We start from the raw sequence: 22,526 nt of genomic DNA, 5'->3' as shown, positions 1-22,526 counted from the left end.
CCACTCAAAAGTTTTAGCAGCATGCGAATAGTATATAAAAGATGTCCAAAAAGCAAGTGTATTACTGTAAAAATCTTTATTAAAATGTGACGCGTTTCTCAGCTAAAACAAGCTGTTTCATCAGGCTAAAAAATTGTAAAAACACATACAGATTACACTTGCTTTATACAGAAACACACCTACTAATTGGCCAATCAGATTGCTCTAACCTTGATAGTCATTAAGTGTTAGCACCTGTCTGCTAGAAAGTTGGTATGGCAACCAACACCCAAACACAATTTAGTGCAAAACCAAACTTCAGCAGACCATACTCATGGCAGATTAACCGTTTGTGTACAAAAAATCAGATCATCATTGTGTATTGATAATAATAGACATAAGCCTAACACTGTTATGAACAGGACCCATATTCCCTGTAAAATTATACTTCATAAAATATAAATAAACAAACTAATACAAATACTGGTATGTTTCCCATTCCTATTCAATTTACATACAACATACTCTATATATTGTCAAATATGTCTTATGATTTCGGCCTTACCTTACTCTTATAAAGTGTTAAATTAAATATGCAACTTGATACAAAGTTAATAGCAGGCAAAGCGATACTGTCAAAATTATTGTCATACTAATGTTGCTAACCCAAGTGTCCGTTGATTGGACATCTGCTTCCTGGTGTCAAATTGCACAATAGCTGAAAAAATAAATAAATATAAAGGTGGATTGTGTTTAACGAACATCTAGTTAGACCTTAATAACAGGTGTATATTTAGCAGTCCCTGGGTATAGGGCTAGCATATATGCGATCGTTGTGGGTCAGTATGTTTCCCACTGGTCCGGTTGCTTGTCGGTGTTCGACCGGGGTTATCGCTGTAGACTATACATTTGGATGTAAACTACTTGTTTAACGTAAAATCCTACACCAATGACTGCATTGGCAAGAGTAGATGGGTGTGAACTATTCCTATAGCGTATAGGCTTGTACCAAAGATTGCTTGGGCGTGTGCAGATGTAATTGGCTACCCTGACAACGTCAGCATACTGTGTGTCATGCGTACAACAAACTTGCGTATGGAAAAGTCAGCCCACGCAAACTTCGTAGATGACAATTCAAGTAACATATGTGATCCTATTTATTTGGCAGGGGATGTTAAATCCAATGTGTGTCTGGGATGTCTGCACTCATAGACAGAGCGTTATATCACAACTCTGTGCGCTAAAAAATAAATGCAACTGTATAAGGCATCTTGTAAGCACTCCGCTGTAAACAGTGCATATAATAATATATTATTATGTCGAATTTCTCCATACTTGATAATCTTATGTCGATAATTAAATATCATATTGTGTTTGACCATAATGCGATAATATAGTGAAATGAATGATGTGATAAAGGGTGAAGTGCAGATTGGTACTGTGATTATCTGCCATCATCAAAGTTATAAGTGACAAGTGTGTAGTGTTGATGTGTGGTTATCACGGGATGTGTTGTGTCATTCAGAATATGTATTGATAGTGTAAATGTGTGTTCTACTAAACATGTTGTGTAGTGCATACTATGAGGGAATGTGATGTGCTATACAGCGATGTGAGTGGTGGCCCAATCCATCGGGCACTTCTAATAGTGATATTGTCTACGTGGGGTGTGAGTTACATACTAAAAAATACGAGGAGATATGTGAGGCCTCTCCCATGCCAGATTATAGTGTTAAAAACAGAAATAAAGATAGAAGAACCCTATCGACCAGACAAGGCCCTGGCTATAGGGCTAGAACAAAGGGGTCAGGTGCAAAGGTAATGATACCTATACTATCACCTTATTGGTCCTAATGGGTGTTCGTACGATATATCTGACATATAAACAGTCAGTGTTATTGTTTGTGACATATAGACAGTCAATGTTATTAGCAAAAAACTACTAGTGGGTTAAAGCACTGGACTTACCACTAGTCTAAGGAGATATCGTGTTCTGATAGATAGAAGTGGGTGCAGCATATATCTGCTTACTCCATCTATTGGATAGAAATGTACAAAGCGAGAATCTGCTTTCTCGGTCCATCCATAGGCATATTCTTGGAGGCCAAATATGAAGAATTACACAACCTAGAAGAAAGATACCTGGATCAACTAACCATTATGTAAGGATAGTTGATATAGGACCCTGTATGGTACATAATACAAGGGAGCAGTCAACCTTATCAGGGACCCTAGAGTGAACGAAAAGGAATAATGGAAGAAACTCTTCCTGTGTCAGTTGAAGTTGGGCAGGGGCAAATATTCCCTAGCAGTTGAGTGGAACCAGGAGTGTTCCCTGTATATTCTAAGTGACCATAACTTGTGAAATCTACCCTATAAATGATTACGCTGGTATTAGATCAGATCAGAAAGAAGCCATGTCTAGATTTTCATTCAACCCATAAGGCTGTAATGTAACTAGTTTTTTAATCCAAAAGGATTCTCTTCTCCTAAGAGTTATAAAAGCATCCTTATTGGATCTGGATATCATCTCTATGGGTGTTATCCTCATGGGGTCTTTAAGTGTCTTATGGAGATTCAGACAGTGTCTTGAGACACTGTGAGATTTAGATAATTTATTGATGTTATATGAGTGTTCACCCCATCTTTTTTTGACCCTGCGGCAGGTGCGACCCACATATTGCACCCCACATTTGCAGCTGAGCAGATATATTACAAAGGATGTTTCACATGTCATACGATTCTGGATCGCAAATGATTCTCCTGTAACAAAAGATGTGAACGATGATACTCTGTGTGATATGAAACTGCACATACCACAACGTTTTCTGAAACATTTTGATACCAAAAGTTTCTGTTTACTAGTGTCCCATGGAATGCCTGGGGACGAATTACTGTTGATATACTTGTCCCTGACAATTTTGCTCGGTGCTAAAGCTGTTTTTAAAGTTGGTGCCCTCCTATAGACTACCTTGGGTTTATCACCCAAAAGTTGCTTCAGGGTAGGGTCATTGGTGAGGATAGACCAATGTTTCCTAAGAATTTTATTTACTGCAAGATGGTTAGAATTGTATCTGGTAATGAAGAGGGGGGGATTAGTATCCTTGAAGACAGTCTGTTTTTTGGCTTCATTACTGAAGTAATTTGACCTATCTTCTTTCCTGACCCTATCCATCTCCCTGATTATCAGGTCTGGTGGATAGCCTTTTTCCAGAAATCTCTCGCCAATAATTTTGGCCTGTGTGTCATAATCATTAATGGATGAATAATTTCTCCTAATCCGTCTAAATTGTCCATAAGGGACATTCGTTTTCCAACATTTATAGTGGTTGCTCTCAAAGTGGAGAAAACTGTTGCAATCAACTGTCTTAAAAAAGGTTTTCGATGATACATGTCCATCTGGAGATCTACTAAGCACTTAATCAAGAAATTCAATTTGTTCCTTCTGGATATTATATGTGAAAGATATCCCGAAGTTGTTATTATTCAAATGTGTAACAAAGTTAAGGATATTTTCCTCAGTGCCTTTAAAGATGAAAAGGAGATCATCGATATAGCGGCCATAGAACATCAGGTTCGCTCCGAACTGGGAGTTGTAAATATACAGATGTTCAAAGCTACCCATAAAAAGGTTAGCAAAGCTTGGAGCGAACCTGGTTCCCATGGCCGTCCCCTTCACTTGAAGGTAATATTTGCTCTGGTAGAGAAAATAATTATGTTTCAGTATGAAACTAATTAATGTTATCAGAAAATCTACTTGTTCACCAGGCATATATTGATCCTCTTAAAGATAGGATCGCACCGCTCTGATACCTAACTCATGTTGGATGTTGGAGTATAGAGCTCCAACATCGCATGTGATCCACCAGCATTGTTCATCAAGGGTATGGTTTTTGAGTTTTGTCAATAGATCTGACGAATCCCTTATATAGGAGGGTAAGGTTACAACAAATTTCTGTAGAAACTGGTCAATATATGCTGATAGGGAATCAGTCAGGCTTCCTATTCCAGCAATAATAGGTCTCCCTTGTGGTTTGAGGGGGTCCTTGTGAACCTTGGGCAGGTGGTAATAAAAGGCCGTGCACGGGTATTTGGGTAGACAATAGTCTCTTTCCAGTTTGGTTATGATACCCATGTCAAAGCCTTTTTGTAGGATTCCCTGCAGTTTGTCATAGAACTTAGATGTAGGGTCCCCACATAAAACCTCATAGTACTCCTTATCATTGAGGATACGATCGGCTTCAGTGAGATAATCCTGCATGTCCTGCAGGACTATCGCCCCACCCTTGTCTGCCTGTCTGATCACGAGGTCAGATCTTTTGATGAGTCTGGTCAAAGCTTTCTGTTCTTGATAGATCTAAATTTTAATTAAGCTCCAGTCACCACTGCACCCTATGGTTTCTCCTTTCTCGTCTGCTTTGGTCGAATGACTGAATATGACATGTGAGGGGAGTTGCTATATAGCAGCTCTGCTTGGGTGATCCTCTTGCAGCTTCCTGTTAGGAAGAGATATATTCCATAAGTAATGGATGACCCGTGGACTGACTACACTACAAGAGAAATAAATTTATCAGGTAAGCATAAATTATGTTTTTTTACAGGCAAAAGAGCTGATTTCTTTGGGGCATGCCCCACAAAAGGCCCTTTTAAGGGCTGGTAATTGAGCTGTTAACTTTTGTAAATTAGATTAGGGTAGGGAATTTTTTTTATTTTGGGGGGCTTTGTTATTTTATTAGGGGGCTTAGAATAGGTGTAATTAGCTTAAAATTCTTGTAATCTTTTTTTATTTTTTTGTAATTTAGTGTTTGTTTGTTTTTTGTAATTTAGTTTAGTGCATTTAATTGTAGTTTAGTTCAGATATTTGTAGTTTATTTAATTTATTGATAGTGTAGGTGTATTTGTAACTTAGGTTAGGATTTATTTTACAGGTAAATTGGTAATTATTTTAACTAGGTAGCTATTAAATAGTTATTAACAATTTAATAGCTATTGTACCTAGTTAAAATAAATACCAAGTTACCTGTAAAATAAATATAAACCCTAAAATAGCTACAATGTAATTATTAATTACATTGTAGCTATATTAGGGTTTATTTTATAAGTAAGTATTTAGATTTAAATAGGAATATTTTAATTAATAATATTAATATTAATTAGATTTATTTTAATAAGAATTTAGTTAGGGATGTTAGAGTTAGATAGGGTTATTATACTTAATATATATATAATATAATAACAATATTAACTATATTAACCCTAATATAATTAGGGTTAATATAGTTAATATATATAATATAATAACTATATTAACTCTAATATAATTAGGGTTAATATAGTTAATATAGCTGGCGGCGTTGTAGAGGGATTAGATTAGGGGTTAATCTATTTAATATAGGTGGCGGCGGTGTAGGGGGATTAGATTAGGGGGTAATCTATTTAATATAGGTTGCGGCGGTTTAGGGGGATTAGATTAGGGGGTAATACATTTATTATAGGTGGCGGCAGTGTAGGGGGATTTAGATTAGATGCAAAAGAGCTGATTTCTTTGTGACAATGCCCCGCAAAAAGCCCTTTTAAGGGCTGGTAAAAGAGCTGATTTCTTTGGGGCATGCCCCGCAAAAAGCCCTTTTAAGGGCTTTCAATAGAGCTGTTACTTTGGGGCAATGTCACGCAAAAAGGCCCTTTTAAGGGCTGGTAATAGAGGTGATTACTTTAGGGGGATTAGATTAGGGGTTAATGTATTTAATATAGCTGGCGGCAGTGTAGGGGGATTAAATTAGGGGTTAATTAATTTAATATAGCTGGTGGCGGTGTAGGGGGATTAAATTAGGGGTTAATAATTTTAATATAGCTGGCGGCGGGGTAGGAGCTCACATTAGGGGGTAGGTAATATAGATGGCGGCGGTGTAAGGGGCTCACATTAGGGGGTAGGTAAAATAGATGGCGGCGGTGTAAGTGGCTCACATTTGGGGGTAGGTAATATAGATGGCGGCGGAGTAAGGGGCTCACATTAGGGGGTAGGTAATATAGATGGCGGCAGTGTAGGAGCTCACATCAGGGGGGTAATATAGATAAAATAGGTAGCGGCAGTGTAAGGGGCTCACATTAGGGGGTAATATAGATAAACTAGGTAGCGGCGGTGTAGGGGGCTCACATTAGGGGGTAATATAGATAAAATAGGTAGCGGCGATGTAAGGGGCTCACATTAGGGGGTAGTTTAATGTAACTGGTGGCGGTGTAAGGGGCTCACATTAGGGGGTAGTTTAATATAGCTGGCGGCGGGGTAGGAGCTCACATTAGGGGGTATGTAATGTAGCTGGCAACGGTGTAGGGCAGGGGTCAGCAACCTTCGGCTCCCAGATGTTTTGTAACTACATTTCCCATGATGCTCAGATAGCCTAAAGAGTGTCTCAGCATCGTGGGAAATGTAGTTCCAAAACATCTGGGAGCCGAAGGTTGCTGACCCCTGGTGTAGGGGGATCACATTAGGGGGTTATACTTTTAATGTAGGTGGCGGCGGGGTCCGGGAGTGGCGGTTTAGGGGTTAAATACTTTATAAGGGATTGCGGTGGGGGATCACGGTTGACAGGTAGATAGACATTGTGCATGCGTTAGCTGTTAGGTTTTATTTGGCAGGTAGTTTAGAGAGTTACGGGGCTCCAATAGACAGCGTAAGGCTTACTACGGCTGCATTTTGTGGTGAGGTGAAAATGGAGTAAGATTTCTCCATTTTCGCCACGTAAGTCCTTACGCTGTATATTGGATACCAAACTGCGCGGGTTTGGTATACCTGCCTATGGCCCAAAAAACTACGGGTGAAGGCAGAAATATACAAGCGTAACTTCTAGGTTACGCCGTATATAGGATACCAAACCCTTCTAGGTTACGCCGTATATAGGATACCAAACACGCTGTATATCGGATCGAGGCCCTGATGTGGATTGTGTTTCAGCACTTAGGAATCTGTTATAACGCTTTATAAATTCAGAATAATAATAATTATTGAGCGGATGTTGTTGTGAATGAAATTCTTTGCTAAATATTCTGACAAGCCAAACAGCGCCATGGCTTAAATTCGGTCTCGCAGGAAATATAAACCAAATAATTTTCAAGAAAATTGCTCGTGTACATGTCTAATTGTAATGGTCTTTTGATTGCGCTATTTTTTTCTGAGGCTCTTTCTGAAATTGAAACGTTTTTCTTATTTAAAGATACTGAGGGCCTGATGTTCTAAAGCTCTCCGCTTAAATATGATGATAAATAATGATTCTTCAGCACTGTGAGATCCCTCACAAATGTTTAAAAAGGCAGATTTTGCTATTCTTCTCTAAGGGAAATTCCCTGCATTTCTGTAGGTAAAGAAGAGATAATCACACTGCATGATATGATAGTTTTTACATTTACATTTTGTGCTTTGAATTTTACATTACTTTAGACTTCAGTTTGGGTCCTTTAAGTTTTATTATATTTAAAAATTGAACTTAGTATTTCTTCTATGAAAAAAAAAAAAAAGACAACTTTAAAAAGTGGGAGGGACAGGTTCTATCTGAATATTTCTCACAATTCTCATGATATGCTCTAAGCACTTTATAGCTTCAGGTCTCACTAATTTATCTTGCCAGCTATATACAAGTGGTTTGCTCAAAACCTAATTTGACAGAAAAGTAATGTATTCTCAACTAGAAGCAAATGCCAGCTAAATAGTATTTTTTTTTTTTTGCTTCAAACTGAGTATTTATTTCAGTGTCAGGTGCTCCCCTTGTAAAGAGACATGAAACCCACTTTTTTTTTATTTCATGATATAGAGCATATATCTTTAAACAAATATTTAATTCACTTATGTTATCTAATTTGCTTTTGTTGGTTTTTGTTAGGTAGCATCAGGAGCAACAATGTACTACTGGGAGCTAGCTGCTGATTAGTGACTGCATATTTATGTCTCTTGTCATTGGCTCACCCAATGTGTTTAACTAGTTTCCAATAGTGTTTTGCTGCTCCTTTAACAAAGGAACCAAGAAAATGAAGCAAATTTGATATTAAAAGAAAATCATGCTCTATCCGAATCCTGAAAAAATGGGGTTGCATATCCCTTTAACTTCAATCTCACCTGTGAGATTCTGTATCCTAGAGAGCTTCATTAATTTCTATGGGCATAATAGTCAAAGATTCTCCATCTGGGAGAGAAATTATAGTGTAGCCTTTATAGGGGCTGAACTCAATGTAAGAAAAAAGTGTGCATTGGAGATGCCTTCCATTAAAAATAATGAGGTTCTCTGGGATACATAATCTTACAATAAAGAGTAAAGTTAACAGGTAATCACCTGACATTGGTAGAAATTCTCGGTTTGCGAGCATATACAAATTAAACAAATGTTTTCATTACAGTTTAACTTGCATTTGCCTCTAGTTTAATATACATTAATTTTGTGTCAGTTAAAAAGGTGTATAGTGATTTTTTAACAAACTTCACCTGCATAGAGCCGGCGGGAAAAATTATGGGACATGCTGGTGTAAAATGCTTAAAGCACATTGTAAGAATTGTGAGAGAGATTCAGACATACCCTGCAAACTCCCCTGTTTAGCAGAGAGAGCTCCATGTCTCTCCCACTTTCTGAAACTGTCAGGTTGTTTTATTTTTTTACATTAACAAACTCAAAGTGCAATGTAATTGGTAAAAAAACAAACACATATAGACATTTAAAATGTATGATTTTAATTTGTTAAAGTAACACAGACTCTTTCAAAACATAATTACAATTTGTAAAATCACTGTTGTATTTAAATAAAAATGTAACTGCATTAAAATACAAAAAAGAAAGTTCAAAGCTTAAATGTAATAAAACTTAGAGGGATAGTCTAGTCAAAATTAAGCTTTCACGATTCAGCTAGAGCATGCAATTTTAAGCAACTTTCTAATGTACTCCTATTAATTTTTATTTGTCCTCTTGGTATCTTTATTTGAAAAATCAAGAATGTAAGCTTAGGAGCCGGCCCATTTTTGGTTCAGCACCTGGGTAGAGCTTTCTGATTGGTGGCTACATTTAGAAAAAAATGGGCCCGACTCCTAAGCTTACATTCTTGCTTTTTCAAATAAAGATACCAACTGAACAAAGAAAAAAATGATAATAGGAGTAAATTAGAAAGTTGATTAAAATTGCATTCTCTATCTGAATCATGAAAGTACAATTTTGTTTAGACTATCCTTTTAAAGGACCTAATATGAAGTGTAAAGTAATTTAAAATATAAAGCACAAAGTGTAAGTGTAATACAACTATCATGTTATACAGTACTATATTTCACTGGGCTTGTCTTTCCTTCACATACAGATATGCAGAGAACACCCTTTAGAGAAGTATAGCAAAATCAGGCTTTTTATAAGATCATTTTAGATAATCTCATGTGTGTGGAGAACTTTATGGGAGGCATCTCATAGCATTTAGTGAGTTCAGCCCCCTTGAAGTCTTCACTTTACTTTCTCTCCAAGCAGGAGAATCTTTGATCTTCAGGCCCTCAGAGGGCTATTTAGCGTTCCTGCTCACATGTTAATTTTTCTAGGCTGAGGCTTTTTGAGCATGTCAGGTTGTGCTTGTGTTACAAGGTAAAAGTAAAAAGTTAGTGCAAAAGCCTGATGTGCACAAAAATGTTGAATATTGTGACCGCGTTAACAAATTAACTCATACATTTCAATAGAGCATGCAAACTGCAAAAACAACCTAACACCCTTACTCACGCGCGCTAACCCGACCATGTTTATTCATGAGCACTAATCCATATGAAATAGGAATATTTCTAATTCCAATTTCTTTACATAGAAGGATATGTTCAATTTATTCTTATATATATATATATATATGTGTATATATATATATATATATATAATTTTTTTGATAAAATATATTTCTCCAACATTGGTGTGTCCGGTCCACGGCGTCATCCTTACTTGTGGGATATTCTCTTCCCCAACAGGAAATGGCAAAGAGTCCCAGCAAAGCTGGTCACATGATCCCTCCTAGGCTCCGCCCACCCCAGTCATTCTCTTTGCCGTTGCACAGGCAACATCTCCACGGAGATGGTTAAGAGTTTTTTGGTGTTTAAATGTAGTTTTTATTCTTCTATCAAGTGTTTGTTTTTTTAAAATAGTGCTGGTATGTACTATTTACTCTGAAACAGAAAAGGATGAAGATTTCTGTTTGTAAGAGGAAGATGATTTTAGCAGACAGTAACTAAAATCGATTGCTGTTTCCACATAGGACTGTTGAGATGAAGTAACTTCAGTTGGGGGAAACAGTTAGCAGACTTTTCTGCTTAAGGTATGACTAGCCATATTTCTAACAAGACTGTGTAATGCTGGAAGGCTGTCATTTCCCCTCATGGGGACCGGTAAGCCATTTTCTTAGTCAAAAACAAACAGAATAAAGGGCTTATTATGGGCTAAAAAACTGGTAGACATTTTTATGGGCTAAATCGATTGCTTTATTTGTGCATATTATTCAAATTTAGGCTAACAATTGACATTTATAATCTTGGGGAACGTTTATAAAACGGCAGGCACTGTATTGGACACCTTTTTCAGTCAGGGGGCCTTTCTAGTCATAGACAGAGCCTCATTTTCGCGCCATTAATGCGCAGTTGTTTTTTGACAGCAGGTCATGCAGATGCATGTGTGAGGATCTAAGAATCTCTGAAAAAGCTTTTAGAAGGTGTCATTTGGTATCGTATTCCCCTCAGGGCTTGGTTGGGTCTTAGCAAAGACTGTATCTGGGACTGTATAGGGGTTAAATTGAAAAACGGCTCCGGTTCCGTTATTTTAAGGGTTAAAGCTCTGAAGTTTGGTGTGCAATACTTTTAAGGCTTTAAGACACTGTGGTGAAAATTGTAAATTTTTGAACAATTCCTTCATACTTTTTCACATATTCAGTAATAAAGTGTTTTCTGTTTGAAATTTAAAGTGACAGTAACGGTTTTATTTTAAAACGTTTTTTGTGCTTTGTTGACAAGTTTAAGCCTGTTTAACATGTCTGTACCTTCAGATAAGCTATGTTCTATATGTATGAAAGCCAATGTGTCTCCCCATTTAAATTTATGTGATAATTGTGCCATAGCGTCCAAACAAAGTAAGGACAGTACTGCCACAAATAATGATATTGCCCAAGATGATTCCTCAAATGAGGGGAGTAAACATGATACTACATCATCTCCTACTGTGTCTACACCAGTTTTGCCCATGCAGGAGGCCCCTAGTACATCTAGTGCGCCAATACTTATTACCATGCAACAATTAACGGCTGTAATGGATAACTCCATAGCAAATCTTTTATCCAAAATGCCTACTTATCAGAGAAAGCGCGATTGCTCTGTTTTAAACACTGAAGAGCAAGAGGACGCTGATGATAATTGTTCTGTCATACCCTCACACCAATCTGAAGGGGCCATGAGGGAGGTTTTGTCTGAGGGAGAAATTTCAGATTCAGGAAAAATTTCTCATCAAGCTGAACCTGATGTTGTGACATTTAAATTTAAATTAGAACATCTCCGCGCACTGCTTAAGGAGGTATTATCTACTCTGGATGATTGTGACAATTTGGTCATTCCAGAGAAATTATGCAAGATGGACAGGTTCCTAGAGGTTCCGGTGCCCCCCGACGTTTTTCCTATACCCAAGCGGGTGGCGGACATAGTAAATAAAGAGTGGGAAAAGCCCGGCATACCTTTTGTTCCTCCCCCTATATTTAAGAAATTATTTCCTATGATCGACCCCAGAAAGGACTTATGGCAGACAGTCCCCAAGGTCGAGGGGGCAGTTTCTACTCTAAACAAACGCACTACTATTCCTATCGAAGATGCCGCTTTGCAATTAGCAAAATTAGCGGCGAAAAATTCAGGGTTTGCTATCGTGGCGCGCAGAGCGCTTTGGCTAAAGTCTTGGTCAGCGGATGTGTCATCCAAGACAAAATTGCTTAACATTCCTTTCAAAGGTAAAACTTTATTTGGACCTGATTTGAAAGAGATTATTTCAGACATCACTGGGGGAAAGGGCCACGCCCTTCCACAGGATAGGTCTTTTAAGGCTAAAAATAAGCCTAATTTTCGTCCCTTTCGCAGAAATGGACCAGCCTCTAATTCTGCATCCTCTAAGCAAGAGGGTAATGCCTCACAACCCAAACCAGCCTGGAAACCAATGCAAGGCTGGAACAAGGGTAAGCAGGCCAAGAAGCCTGCCACTGCTAACAAAACAGCATGAAGGAGTAGCCCCCGATCCGGGACCGGATCTGGTGGGGGGCAGACTCTCTCTCTTTGCTCAGGCTTGGGCAAGAGATGTTCAGGATCCTTGGGCGCTAGAAATAGTTTCTCAAGGTTATCTCCTGGAATTCAAGGAACTACCCCCAAGGGGAAGGTTCCACAAGTCTCACTTATTTTCAAACCAAATAAAGAATCAGGCATTCTTACATTGTGTAGAAGACCTGTTAAAGATGGGAGTGATACACCCAGTTCCAATAAAGGAACAAGGAATGGGATTTTATTCCAATCTGTTCGTAGTTCCCAAAAAAGAGGGAACGTTCAGACCAATTCTGGATTTGAAGATCCTAAACAAATTTCTCAGGGTACCATCGTTCAAAATGGAAACTATTCGAACGATTCTACCCACCATCCAGGAAGGTCAATTTATGACTACCGTGGATCTAAAGGATGCGTACCTACATATCCCTATCCACAAGGAACATCATCAGTTCCTAAGATTCGCTTTTCTGGACAAACATTACCAGTTTGTGGCTCTTCCATTCGGATTAGCCACTGCTCCAAGGATTTTCACAAAGGTGCTAGGGTCCCTTCTAGCGGTTCTAAGACCAAGGGGCATTGCAGTAGTACCTTACTTGGACGACATTCTAATACAAGCGTCGTCCCTGTCAAAGGCAAAGGCTCATACGGACATCGTTCTAGCCTTTCTCACATCTCACGGATGGAAGGTGAACAAAGAAAAGAGTTCTCTGTCCCCGTCAACAAGAGTTCCCTTCTTGGGAACAATAATAGATTCCTTAGAAATGAGGATTTTTCTGACAGCTCTTGTCAAGTACTTCATTCTGTTCCTCGTCCTTCCATAGCGCAGTGCATGGAAGTAATAGGCTTGATGGTTGCAACAATGGACATAGTTCCTTTTGCACGAATTCATCTAAGACCATTACAACTGTGCATGCTCAAACAGTGGAATGGGGATTATACAGACTTGTCTCCAATGATTCAAGTAGATCAAAAGACCAGAGATTCACTCCGTTGGTGGCTGACCCTGGACCATCTGTCCCAGGGAATGAGCTTCCGCAGGCCAGAGTGGGTCATTGTCACGACCGACGCCAGTCTAGTGGGCTGGGGTGCGGTCTGGGAATCCCTGAAAGCTCAGGGTCTATGGTCTCGGGAAGAGTCTCTTCTCCCGATAAACATTCTGGAACTGAGAGCGATATTCAATGCTCTCAGAGCTTGGCCTCAACTAGCAAAGGCCAAATTCATAAGGTTCCAATCAGACAACATGACGACTGTTGCTTATATCAATCATCAAGGGGGAACAAAGAGTTCCCTGGCGATGAAAGAAGTGACCAAAATAATTCAATGGGCGGAGGATCACTCCTGCCACTTGTCTGCGATCCACATCCCAGGAGTGGAAAATTGGGAAGCGGATTTTCTGAGTCGTCAGACATTTCATCCGGGGGAGTGGGAACTCCATCCGGAAATCTTTGCCCAAATAACTCAATTATGGGGCATTCCAGACATGATCTGATGGCGTCTCGTCAGAACTTCAAGGTTCCTTGCTACGGGTCCAGATCCAGGGATCCCAAGGCGACTCTAGTAGATGCACTAGTAGCACCTTGGACTTTCAACCTAGCTTACGTATTCCCACTGTTTCCTCTCATTCCCAGGCTGGTAGCCAGGATCAATCAGGAGAGGGCCTCGGTGATCTTGATAGCTCCTGCGTGGCCACGCAGGACTTGGTATGCAGACCTGGTGAATATGTCATCGGCTCCACCATGGAAGCTACCTTTGAGACAGGACCTTCTTGTTCAAGGTCCATTCGAACACCCAAATCTGGTCTCCCTCCAACTGACGGCTTGGAGATTGAACGCTTGATTCTATCAAAGCGTGGGTTTTCAGATTCGGTGATAGATACTCTGGTTCAGGCCAGAAAACCTGTAACTAGAAAAATTTACCATAAAATATGGAAAAAAATATATCTGTTGGTGTGAATCCAAAGGATTCCCATGGAATAAGATAAAAATTCCTAAGATTCTCTCCTTTCTTCAAGAAGGTTTGGAGAAAGGTTTATCTGCAAGTTCTCTAAAGGGACAGATCTCGGCTTTATCTGTCTTACTACACAAAAGACTGGCAGCTGTGCCAGATGTTCAAGCATTTGTTCAGGCTCTGGTTAGGATCAAGCCTGTTTACAGACCTTTGACTCCTCCCTGGAGTCTAAATCTAGTTCTTTCAGTTCTTCAAGGGGTTCCGTTTGAACCCTTACATACCGTAGATATTAAGTTACTATCTTGGAAAGTTTTGTTTTTGGTTGCAATTTCTTCTGCTAGAAGAGTTTCAGAGTTATCTGCTCTGCAGTGTTCTCCTCCTTATCTGGTGTTCCATGCAGATAAGGTGGTTTTGCGTACTAAGCCTGGTTTTCTTCCTAAAGTTGTTTCTAACAAAAATATTAACCAGGAGATAGTTGTACCTTCTTTGTGTCCGAATCCAGTTTCAAAGAAGGAACGTTTGTTACACAATTTGGACGTTGTCCATGCTCTAAAGTTCTATTTAGAGGCTACTAAAGATTTCAGACAAACATCTTCCTTGTTTGTTGTTTATTCTGGTATAAGGAGAGGTCAAAAAGCAACTTCTACCTCTCTTTCCTTTTGGCTTAAAAGCATTATCCGTTTGGCTTATGAGACTGCCGGACGGCAGCCTCCTGAAAGAATCACAGCTCACTCCACTAGGACTGTGGCTTCCACATGGGCCTTCAAGAACGAGGCTTCTGTTGACCAGATATGTAAGGCAGCGACTTGGTCTTCACTGCACACTTTTGCCAAATTTTACAAATTTGATACTTTTGCTTCTTCGGAGGCTATTTTTGGGAGAAAGGTTTTGCAAGCTGTGGTGCCTTCCGTTTAGGTGACCTGATTTGCTCCCTCCCTTCATCCGTGTCCTAAAGCTTTGGTATTGGTTCCCACAAGTAAGGATGACGCCGTGGACCGGACACACCAATGTTGGAGAAAACAGAATTTATGCTTACCTGATAAATTACTTTCTCCAACGGTGTGTCCGGTCCACGGCCCGCCCTGGTTTTTTAATCAGGTCTGATGAATTATTTTCTCTAACTACAGTCACCACGGTATCATATGGTTTCTCCTATATATATTTCCTCCTGTCCGTCGGTCGAATGACTGGGGTGGGCGGAGCCTAGGAGGGATCATGTGACCAGCTTTGCTGGGACTCTTTGCCATTTCCTGTTGGGGAAGAGAATATCCCACAAGTAAGGATGACGCCGTGGACCGGACACACCGTTGGAGAAAGTAATTTATCAGGTAAGCATAAATTCTGTTATCAATACAATACTAATCCTACAGCCTGTTCACAGGGGACATTTTTTGCAGTACATCGGTCCCACTCCTTGCTCCCTCTCCCTCCACCTCTCTTTTGCTCTCTCTCTCCCCTCTCTTTTGCTCTCTCTCTCCCCTCTCTTTTGCTCTCTCTCCCCCCTCTCTTTTGCGCTCTCTCCCCCCCTCTTTTGCTCTCTCTCCCCCCTCTCTTTTGCGCTCTCTCTCTCCCCCTCTCTTTTGCTCTCTCTCCCCCTCTCTTTTGCTCTCTCTCTCCTCTGTCTTTTGCGCTCTCTCTCTCCCCCTCTCCTTTGCGCTGTCTCGCCCCACTCTCTTTTGTGCTCTCTCTCCTCCCTCTCTTTTGTGCTCTCTCCCTCCTCTCTTTGGCTCTCTCTCCCCCTCTCTTTTGCGTTCTCTCTCTCTCCCCCTCTCTTTGGCGCTCTCCCTCTCCCCCCTCTCTTTTGCTCTGTGTCTCTTTCCTCTATTTTGCTCTCTCTCTCCATCCCTCTCTTTTGCTCTCTCTCCCCCCTCTGTCTCTCTCTCTCCCCTCCCCCCTTTTTTGCTCTCTCTCCCCCCTCTCTTCTTTTGCTCTCTCTCTTCCCCTCTCTTTTGCTCTCTCTCTTTCCCCCTCTTATTTTCTCTCTCCCCCTCTCTTCCCTCTATTTTGCTCTTTCCCTTCTCCTTTGCTCTTTCCCCTCTATTTTGCTCTCTCCCCCCTCTTTTGCGCTCTCTCTCTCTCCCCTGTCTTTTGCGCTCTCTCCCCCTCTCTTTTGGGCTCTCTTCCCCTCTCTTTTGCGCTCTTGCCCCCTCTCTTTTGCACTCTCTCTCTCCCCCTCTCTTTTGCGCTCTCTCTCCCCCCTCTCTTTTGCGTTCTCTCTTCTCCCTCTCTTTTGTGCTCTCTCCCTCCTCTCTTTTGCGCTCTCTCTCTCCCCCTCTCTTTTGTGCTCTCTCCCCCTCTCTTTTGCGCTCTCTCACTCCCCTTCTGTTTTGCGCTCTCTTGCACCCCTCTCTTTTGCGCTCTCTTTCCTCCCTCTCTTTTGTGCTCTCTCCCTCCTCTCTTTTGCTCTCTCTCCCCCTCTCTTTTGTGCTCTCTCTTGCCCCCTCTCTTTTGCGCTCTCTCTCTCCAACCTCTCTTTTGCTCTGTCTCTCCTCTATTTTGCATTCTCTCTCCCCCCTCTCTCTCTCCCCTCCCCCCTTTTTTGCTCTCTCTACCCCCTCTCTTCTTTTGCTCTCTCTCTTCCCCTCTCTTTTGCTCTCTCTCTTTCCCCCTCCTATTTTCTCTCTCCCCCTCTCTTCCCTCTATTTTGCTCTTTCCCCTCTCCTTTGCTCTTTCCCCTCTATTTTGCTCTCTCCCCCCTCTTTTGTGCTCTCTCTCCCTCTCTTTTGCGCTCTCTTGCCCCCTCTCTTTTGCACTCTCTTGCCCCCTCTCTTTTGCGCTCTCTCTCTCCCCCTCTCTTTTGTGCTCTCTCTCTCCCTCCTCTCTTTTGCTCTCTCTTACCCTCTATTTAGCTCTTTCCCATCTCTTTTGCTCTCTCCCCCTCTCTTTCTATCTCCTTCCCCTCCCGGCCCGCCACGCCCCCAATCACGCCCGACCACACCCACTTCCGCCCAGTTTGCACGCTACAATTAACGCACCACTCGTAATCTAGCCCACAATTCTTTATCAATTACCTAAATTCGACCTCTAGGTTTAGATACATCTTAAGTGAATGGCTTTTTTTTTATTGAATTAGTTTTACTATTATAAAATTGTATTGTAAACATTTTTCATCTAAGATTAGTTTCCGGATTGATTCAGTTCCGCTGAATTTTCACAACATTTGTTAACATAAATTTGTTGACACCTTATTTGCTATGGGCATAAATCTAAAGGACAGCTTCTTTTTTTCATTCTTACATTGTCCTTGATTTTCTTTTATTATTACTCACAATTATCCACATTCTTTGTGCCAGACCTGTAATGTTTTCACTTATATTTGTTAATCAAACCTACTTTATCTAGTGTTGCATTTGTTTTCCAAAATCTCTTAAAATGTTTACAATGATGCCACTTTTTATGTTTATCACTTCTAAAGTAATCAAATGTGTATCATAATTTTACTGTAAGAAAATATTGCTGAATCCTAATGAGGAACTGAAAAGTATGCAAGTCCCTCAAGGGCTAGTTTGCCTCAAAAACAATGTTTGTGGTACTTGCTTGAAGGTTAAACATCTCACATTATATGCCAGAAAACTCAATGTAAATGCTTTGAGAAACATTTTGCGTATTATCTGTTTTATTTCCAAAAGATCATGACTTAAAATGTATAATGGAAATCTATCTTAAAACTGTAGGTTATATTTAACATGGTAGAATTCCGTCTTCTCCCACAGCTTCAATTAGCTGAATAAATAACATGCAATGCATTACAGATAGAGATCATTGCAAATATAGCTCTGACACTGTTTAGTGCATGTTACAATATTCTATTTCCAAAAACAACTGCTGTTGATGCTTTGGATGAACACAAACAACAGATTGTAATGATAATGAAATTCTATTAAGGGATGTTACTTTAAATGACAATGTGGGTAGTAATTTATCAAAAATAAATTTAGGGCTTTATCAAAAATAAAAGTAAATAAGTCTGGGAGTCCAGATAAAATTAAACCTAGGGTTCTAAGACTACTTTGATCCCTGATAGCTACACCATTAGCTGACTTAACAGGAGTTGTTCCAGAAGATTGGAAAATTTCTGATGTAGTCCCTCTTCATAAAAAGTGTAGTAGGGAAGATTCTGCTAACTACAGGTCAGTCCGTTTGACCTCAATTGTATGAAATTAATGGAAAATCTTCAGACAAACAACTTAGAAGACAAAGGACAGCATGGTTTCACTGCTGGAAGATCATGTAAGACTAATCTAATTGCTTTCTTTGACCATGTAACTAAATAAATAGACTAGGGAGGAGCTGTAGATGTAGTGTATCTAGACTTAAATAAAGCATTTGATACTGTCCCACACAGCAAACTTATTCACAAAGGGCAAGATTACAAGTCACACAGCAAAAAAGTTGAGAAAAACAGAATTTATTCTATTTAATTCTAAATAAATATTTATCTATATATGTGATGATTTTTGGACTGATATATCTATAGCAAGATATGTATATGAATATATATATATATATATATGTCTAGATATCTTAAGATCTATATGCGAATATCTCTTTGAAAATCCATCTGGAATATTGTTTAATGTGCATAAGATTGTAATGTGAAATCTTTCCATTATCTCCATAGTTAAACATATCTCTATACATATAAATCCACGTTTCTCTATGTATGTGTATGTATGTCAATGTAAAATACTTGTGTCTGCTTTTTTTTTTTTCTAACACCCGAGATCTCATATCCTTGAGCCCGTATAGCTTTTGTGTGCAATATTTTTTTTAAAATAGTTTTATTAGACAGTGTTAATAGGAGTGTAACTGTACTTTGTAATGTATTTTTTAATTGTTTCGTAAAACTTTTTTGTTGTGCAAAGCTGTTAACTACAGCTCTTTGAGCGCAGTAAGGATTGTTGCGTAAAAGGTGAATGCGTGCATGCAATCACGATTTTTCAAGACTTGTAATACCTGCGTAATGGAAATTGATTGTGAAATGACCACATTGCATGGAAAAGTCATAACGCGCTACTTGTAATCTTGCTCAAAATGTATTGCTTTGTAGTAGATTCTAAGATTATTAAGTGTGTAGAATGCTGGCACATTGCTGGCACAGGGACAGTCTAGTATAAATTAAACTTTCATTATTCAGATAGGACTTTTAATTTTAATTGACTTTCCAATTAACTTTTATCATCAAATTTGCTTTTTTCTCTTGGTATTCTTAGTTTAAACTAAACATAGGTAGGCTCATATGCTAATTTCTAAGCCTTTGAGGGCTGCCTCTTATCACATGCTTTTTAAATCTCTTTTCAACACAAAGAGACAGAAAGTACATGTGGGCTATATAGATAACACTGTGTTCAGGCACAGAAAGTTATTTAAGATCTAGCACAATACAATGCTAAATTTAAGACAATAGATAATAAACAGTCACAGTCATGTGATCAGGGGGCTGGAAGAAGGTTCCTAGATACAAGGTAATCACAAAGGTAAAAAGTACATTAATATAACTGTGTTGGTTATACAAAACTGGGGAATGAGTAATAAAGGGATTATCTATCTTTTAAAACAATAACAATTCTATGGTTGACTATCCCTTTAAGGATAGATGATAGAGGGTTTTAATTAATGGAGTATGTTCAAATGAGGGGTCAGTTACTAGTGGTGTTCCCCAAGTGTCAGTTCGTGGACCTGCTTTGTTTTAACATGTTCATTGGTGATATTAGAAGTGGGCCCCAGGGAAGGTTTGCTTGTTTGTTATTATTATTATTATTATTATTATTATTATTATTATTATCGGTTATTTGTAGAGCGCCAACAGATCCATAAATTTGTAACAGAATTGATTTTCCAGGAGGACTGAATCAAATGAGCAGTGATAGTAAAAAACTGTAGGACTGGGCAAATAAATGGGATCTAAAATTTAATATTACCAAGAGCAAAATTATGCAGATAGGATCCAAAAACCCAAAAGGCCAATTACAGTCTCAATGGTGAACGGGATTTGGGAAGTATTATTTCAAATTATTTAAATTTGGTACACAGTGTAACCAGTAAGGCCAGTCATATACTTGGTTGTAATGGGAAAGGTATTAGTAGGCCTCATCTGGAATATTGTGTACAGTACATATCTCCAGAAAGATATAAATCAACTAGAAACTGTCCAAAGGAGGGCTGCTAAAATGGTTTGTTGTCTAAAATATAAAAACATACAAAGAAAGACACTTTGATTTAAATATGTATAGTTTAGAGGAGAGAAGGGAAAGAGGTGACATGATAGAAAACTTCAAATATATGAAGGGACATAATAAAGTAGAAGCTGAAATAATTTCTCACAAAACAAGAAATGCCGAAACAAGGGGTAGCAATCAAGTTAGAGAGTAACAGATGCAGAAGAAATGTGAGGAAACATTTGTTTACAGAAAGGGTAGTGGATTCATGGAATAAACTTCGAATAGAGGTGATAAAAACAGGGACTGTAAAATAATTAAAAAATGCCTGGGACATGCATAAGGCTATGCTAAGAAAGCAGTAACATGTAATATGGGTAGACTTGATGGGCCTTTTGGTTTTTATCTACCGTCAAATTCTATGTTTCTAACTATATTTTGTTTTTTGCCATGTCTTTCTCTTTCTAGATATTACTCCCTCACATGTGAAAGCAAGAACCTACATACACTAAAAAGATAATAGCATTTTGCGAAAGATAGTGGTTCTATTTTAAATCTGCAATGCAATTGACACAGTAAAGCTTCATAATATGTATTAAAGAAGAAAACCTGACATGAGAAGTTCCCTGTAGAATGATATCCAAAGCCTTCAAGTATCAGCAGAACTGTACTTAACGCAAAAGCTTGTTATAATTCATTATTGTACCATGTTGGGAGTGCTGGATATTCCTCTTCTACATGTACAGTATGTAAAGAATCTTATTGTAAAATACTGTGCATTCATGTTTTATGATACAGCTATGCTTATAAATATTTAAGACAAAAATAATAAAGACTTTATGAATTCTCGCTTAATGCAAAAGCATACAAGTTTGTGTGTGAATGGTTTGTATGTGTATGAATAAAGTTGACTATATAAGGCGGTAGAAAGAGATAAGAAGGAAGACAGAAACATTTTCAAAAAGTTGCTAATATCTGCAGAGTGGTACAAAAAAATAATATTGCCATGGGGCTTACCCTTGAGTTCATTAATATCAGCAAGTGTTTTTTAAATTATATTGGAATTTATGCTGTATTTACTTTTTAAAATAATATAAATGTGCTGACTTATTAAAAACCTGTAATGCAGCTATGTTTTATTGTGTTTTTCTTGCTGACAGGATACAGTCTGTATTGTTAATACAAGTGAGTCTGCATTATAACACCCTTATAGTATATAGCTGGTGATCTGTTAAAGCACCCATAAGTTATTTAAAATCATATAAAAACATTTAATTACCGTTATCTAAAATAAAGATTTAGAAAGTTATTCTGAGTTTTTCAAAGTACTACTTTTTAGAACTACATAGTAGCAGAAAGTGGCAGCAGGAGATACAATTTAAGTAGCATGATTGTTTGAAACTGATAGGGTTTAAATTTGTTTATATTTGGGATAGCAAAATACATTATTTTTTAAATAATTTCAAATTGAGACCATAGTATAAAGTAAAGAACTGTGTGAGCAGAGGTTTAGCGCTTGAGCAATAGTCAACACAAGGTTTTCAGAGCACTTCATAGAAGTCTATTATGTGAGGGATTTAGATCACCCTCATTACCTGGCATCCAGATGTTAGTGTGCCCTAGACTTTTGATCAAGCGCTAAAATATTATTTTCATCATGTAATATGAGCTCATTAATAAAAATCTTATTGACTTAGCTCAAGTGATGTTAGTGCTCCTCTTGAAATCTAGATCTTTATGTATTGTGCACTGCAAAGAAAAGGCATGCAAAACCATAACACAAGGGCTGGCATTTATCATCTGCTGGACGGACAGTGTACGGTCACACGCAAACCTGTCTGCCCGGGATCGCAAAATGCTTGTGCAATGTTAAATATGCAATGTTGCTGCAATACGCTGCCTGTATTTATCATTGCAAAAGCATTTGCTTATGAAATGCTGCCCCCTGCTTGTGCTAGCCCAATAGGTTGTCAATCAAAAGATCCTAGCACTACGGGAAAAAAAATACAAAACTAACATTACAAAAAAAAAAAGTCTAAAATTATGAAAAATAAAAAAAAATCCAAGATTACACAAAATAATAAACAAAATTATCCAAAATAAAGAAAAATAAACGTAATCTAATACCCCTATAAAAACAAAAAAGCCACCAAAAAAACAGC

General features: G+C 38.7%; 1 protein-coding gene across 1 annotated transcript in view; it reads left to right on the top strand.

Annotated features, from left to right (window-relative positions):
- The window catches only part of NEK10 (NIMA related kinase 10), a 1,556,164-nt gene extending 1,535,227 nt beyond the window's left edge, over positions 1–20,937 (top strand). The window contains exon 35 of the mRNA XM_053715742.1: positions 20,833–20,937. Within this exon, the coding sequence (XP_053571717.1) occupies positions 20,833–20,884 (52 nt within the window). The 3' untranslated portion in view covers positions 20,885–20,937. The remainder of the gene's footprint in view (positions 1–20,832) is intronic.
- Positions 20,938–22,526: the final 1,589 nt, after the last annotated feature.

The sequence above is a fragment of the Bombina bombina genome, chromosome 5, assembly GCF_027579735.1.
Source record: "Bombina bombina isolate aBomBom1 chromosome 5, aBomBom1.pri, whole genome shotgun sequence".
Lineage (NCBI taxonomy): Eukaryota > Metazoa > Chordata > Amphibia > Anura > Bombinatoridae > Bombina > Bombina bombina.
Note: the sequence above shows the minus strand (reverse complement) of the source record. Positions and strands in the feature narration are given on the sequence as shown.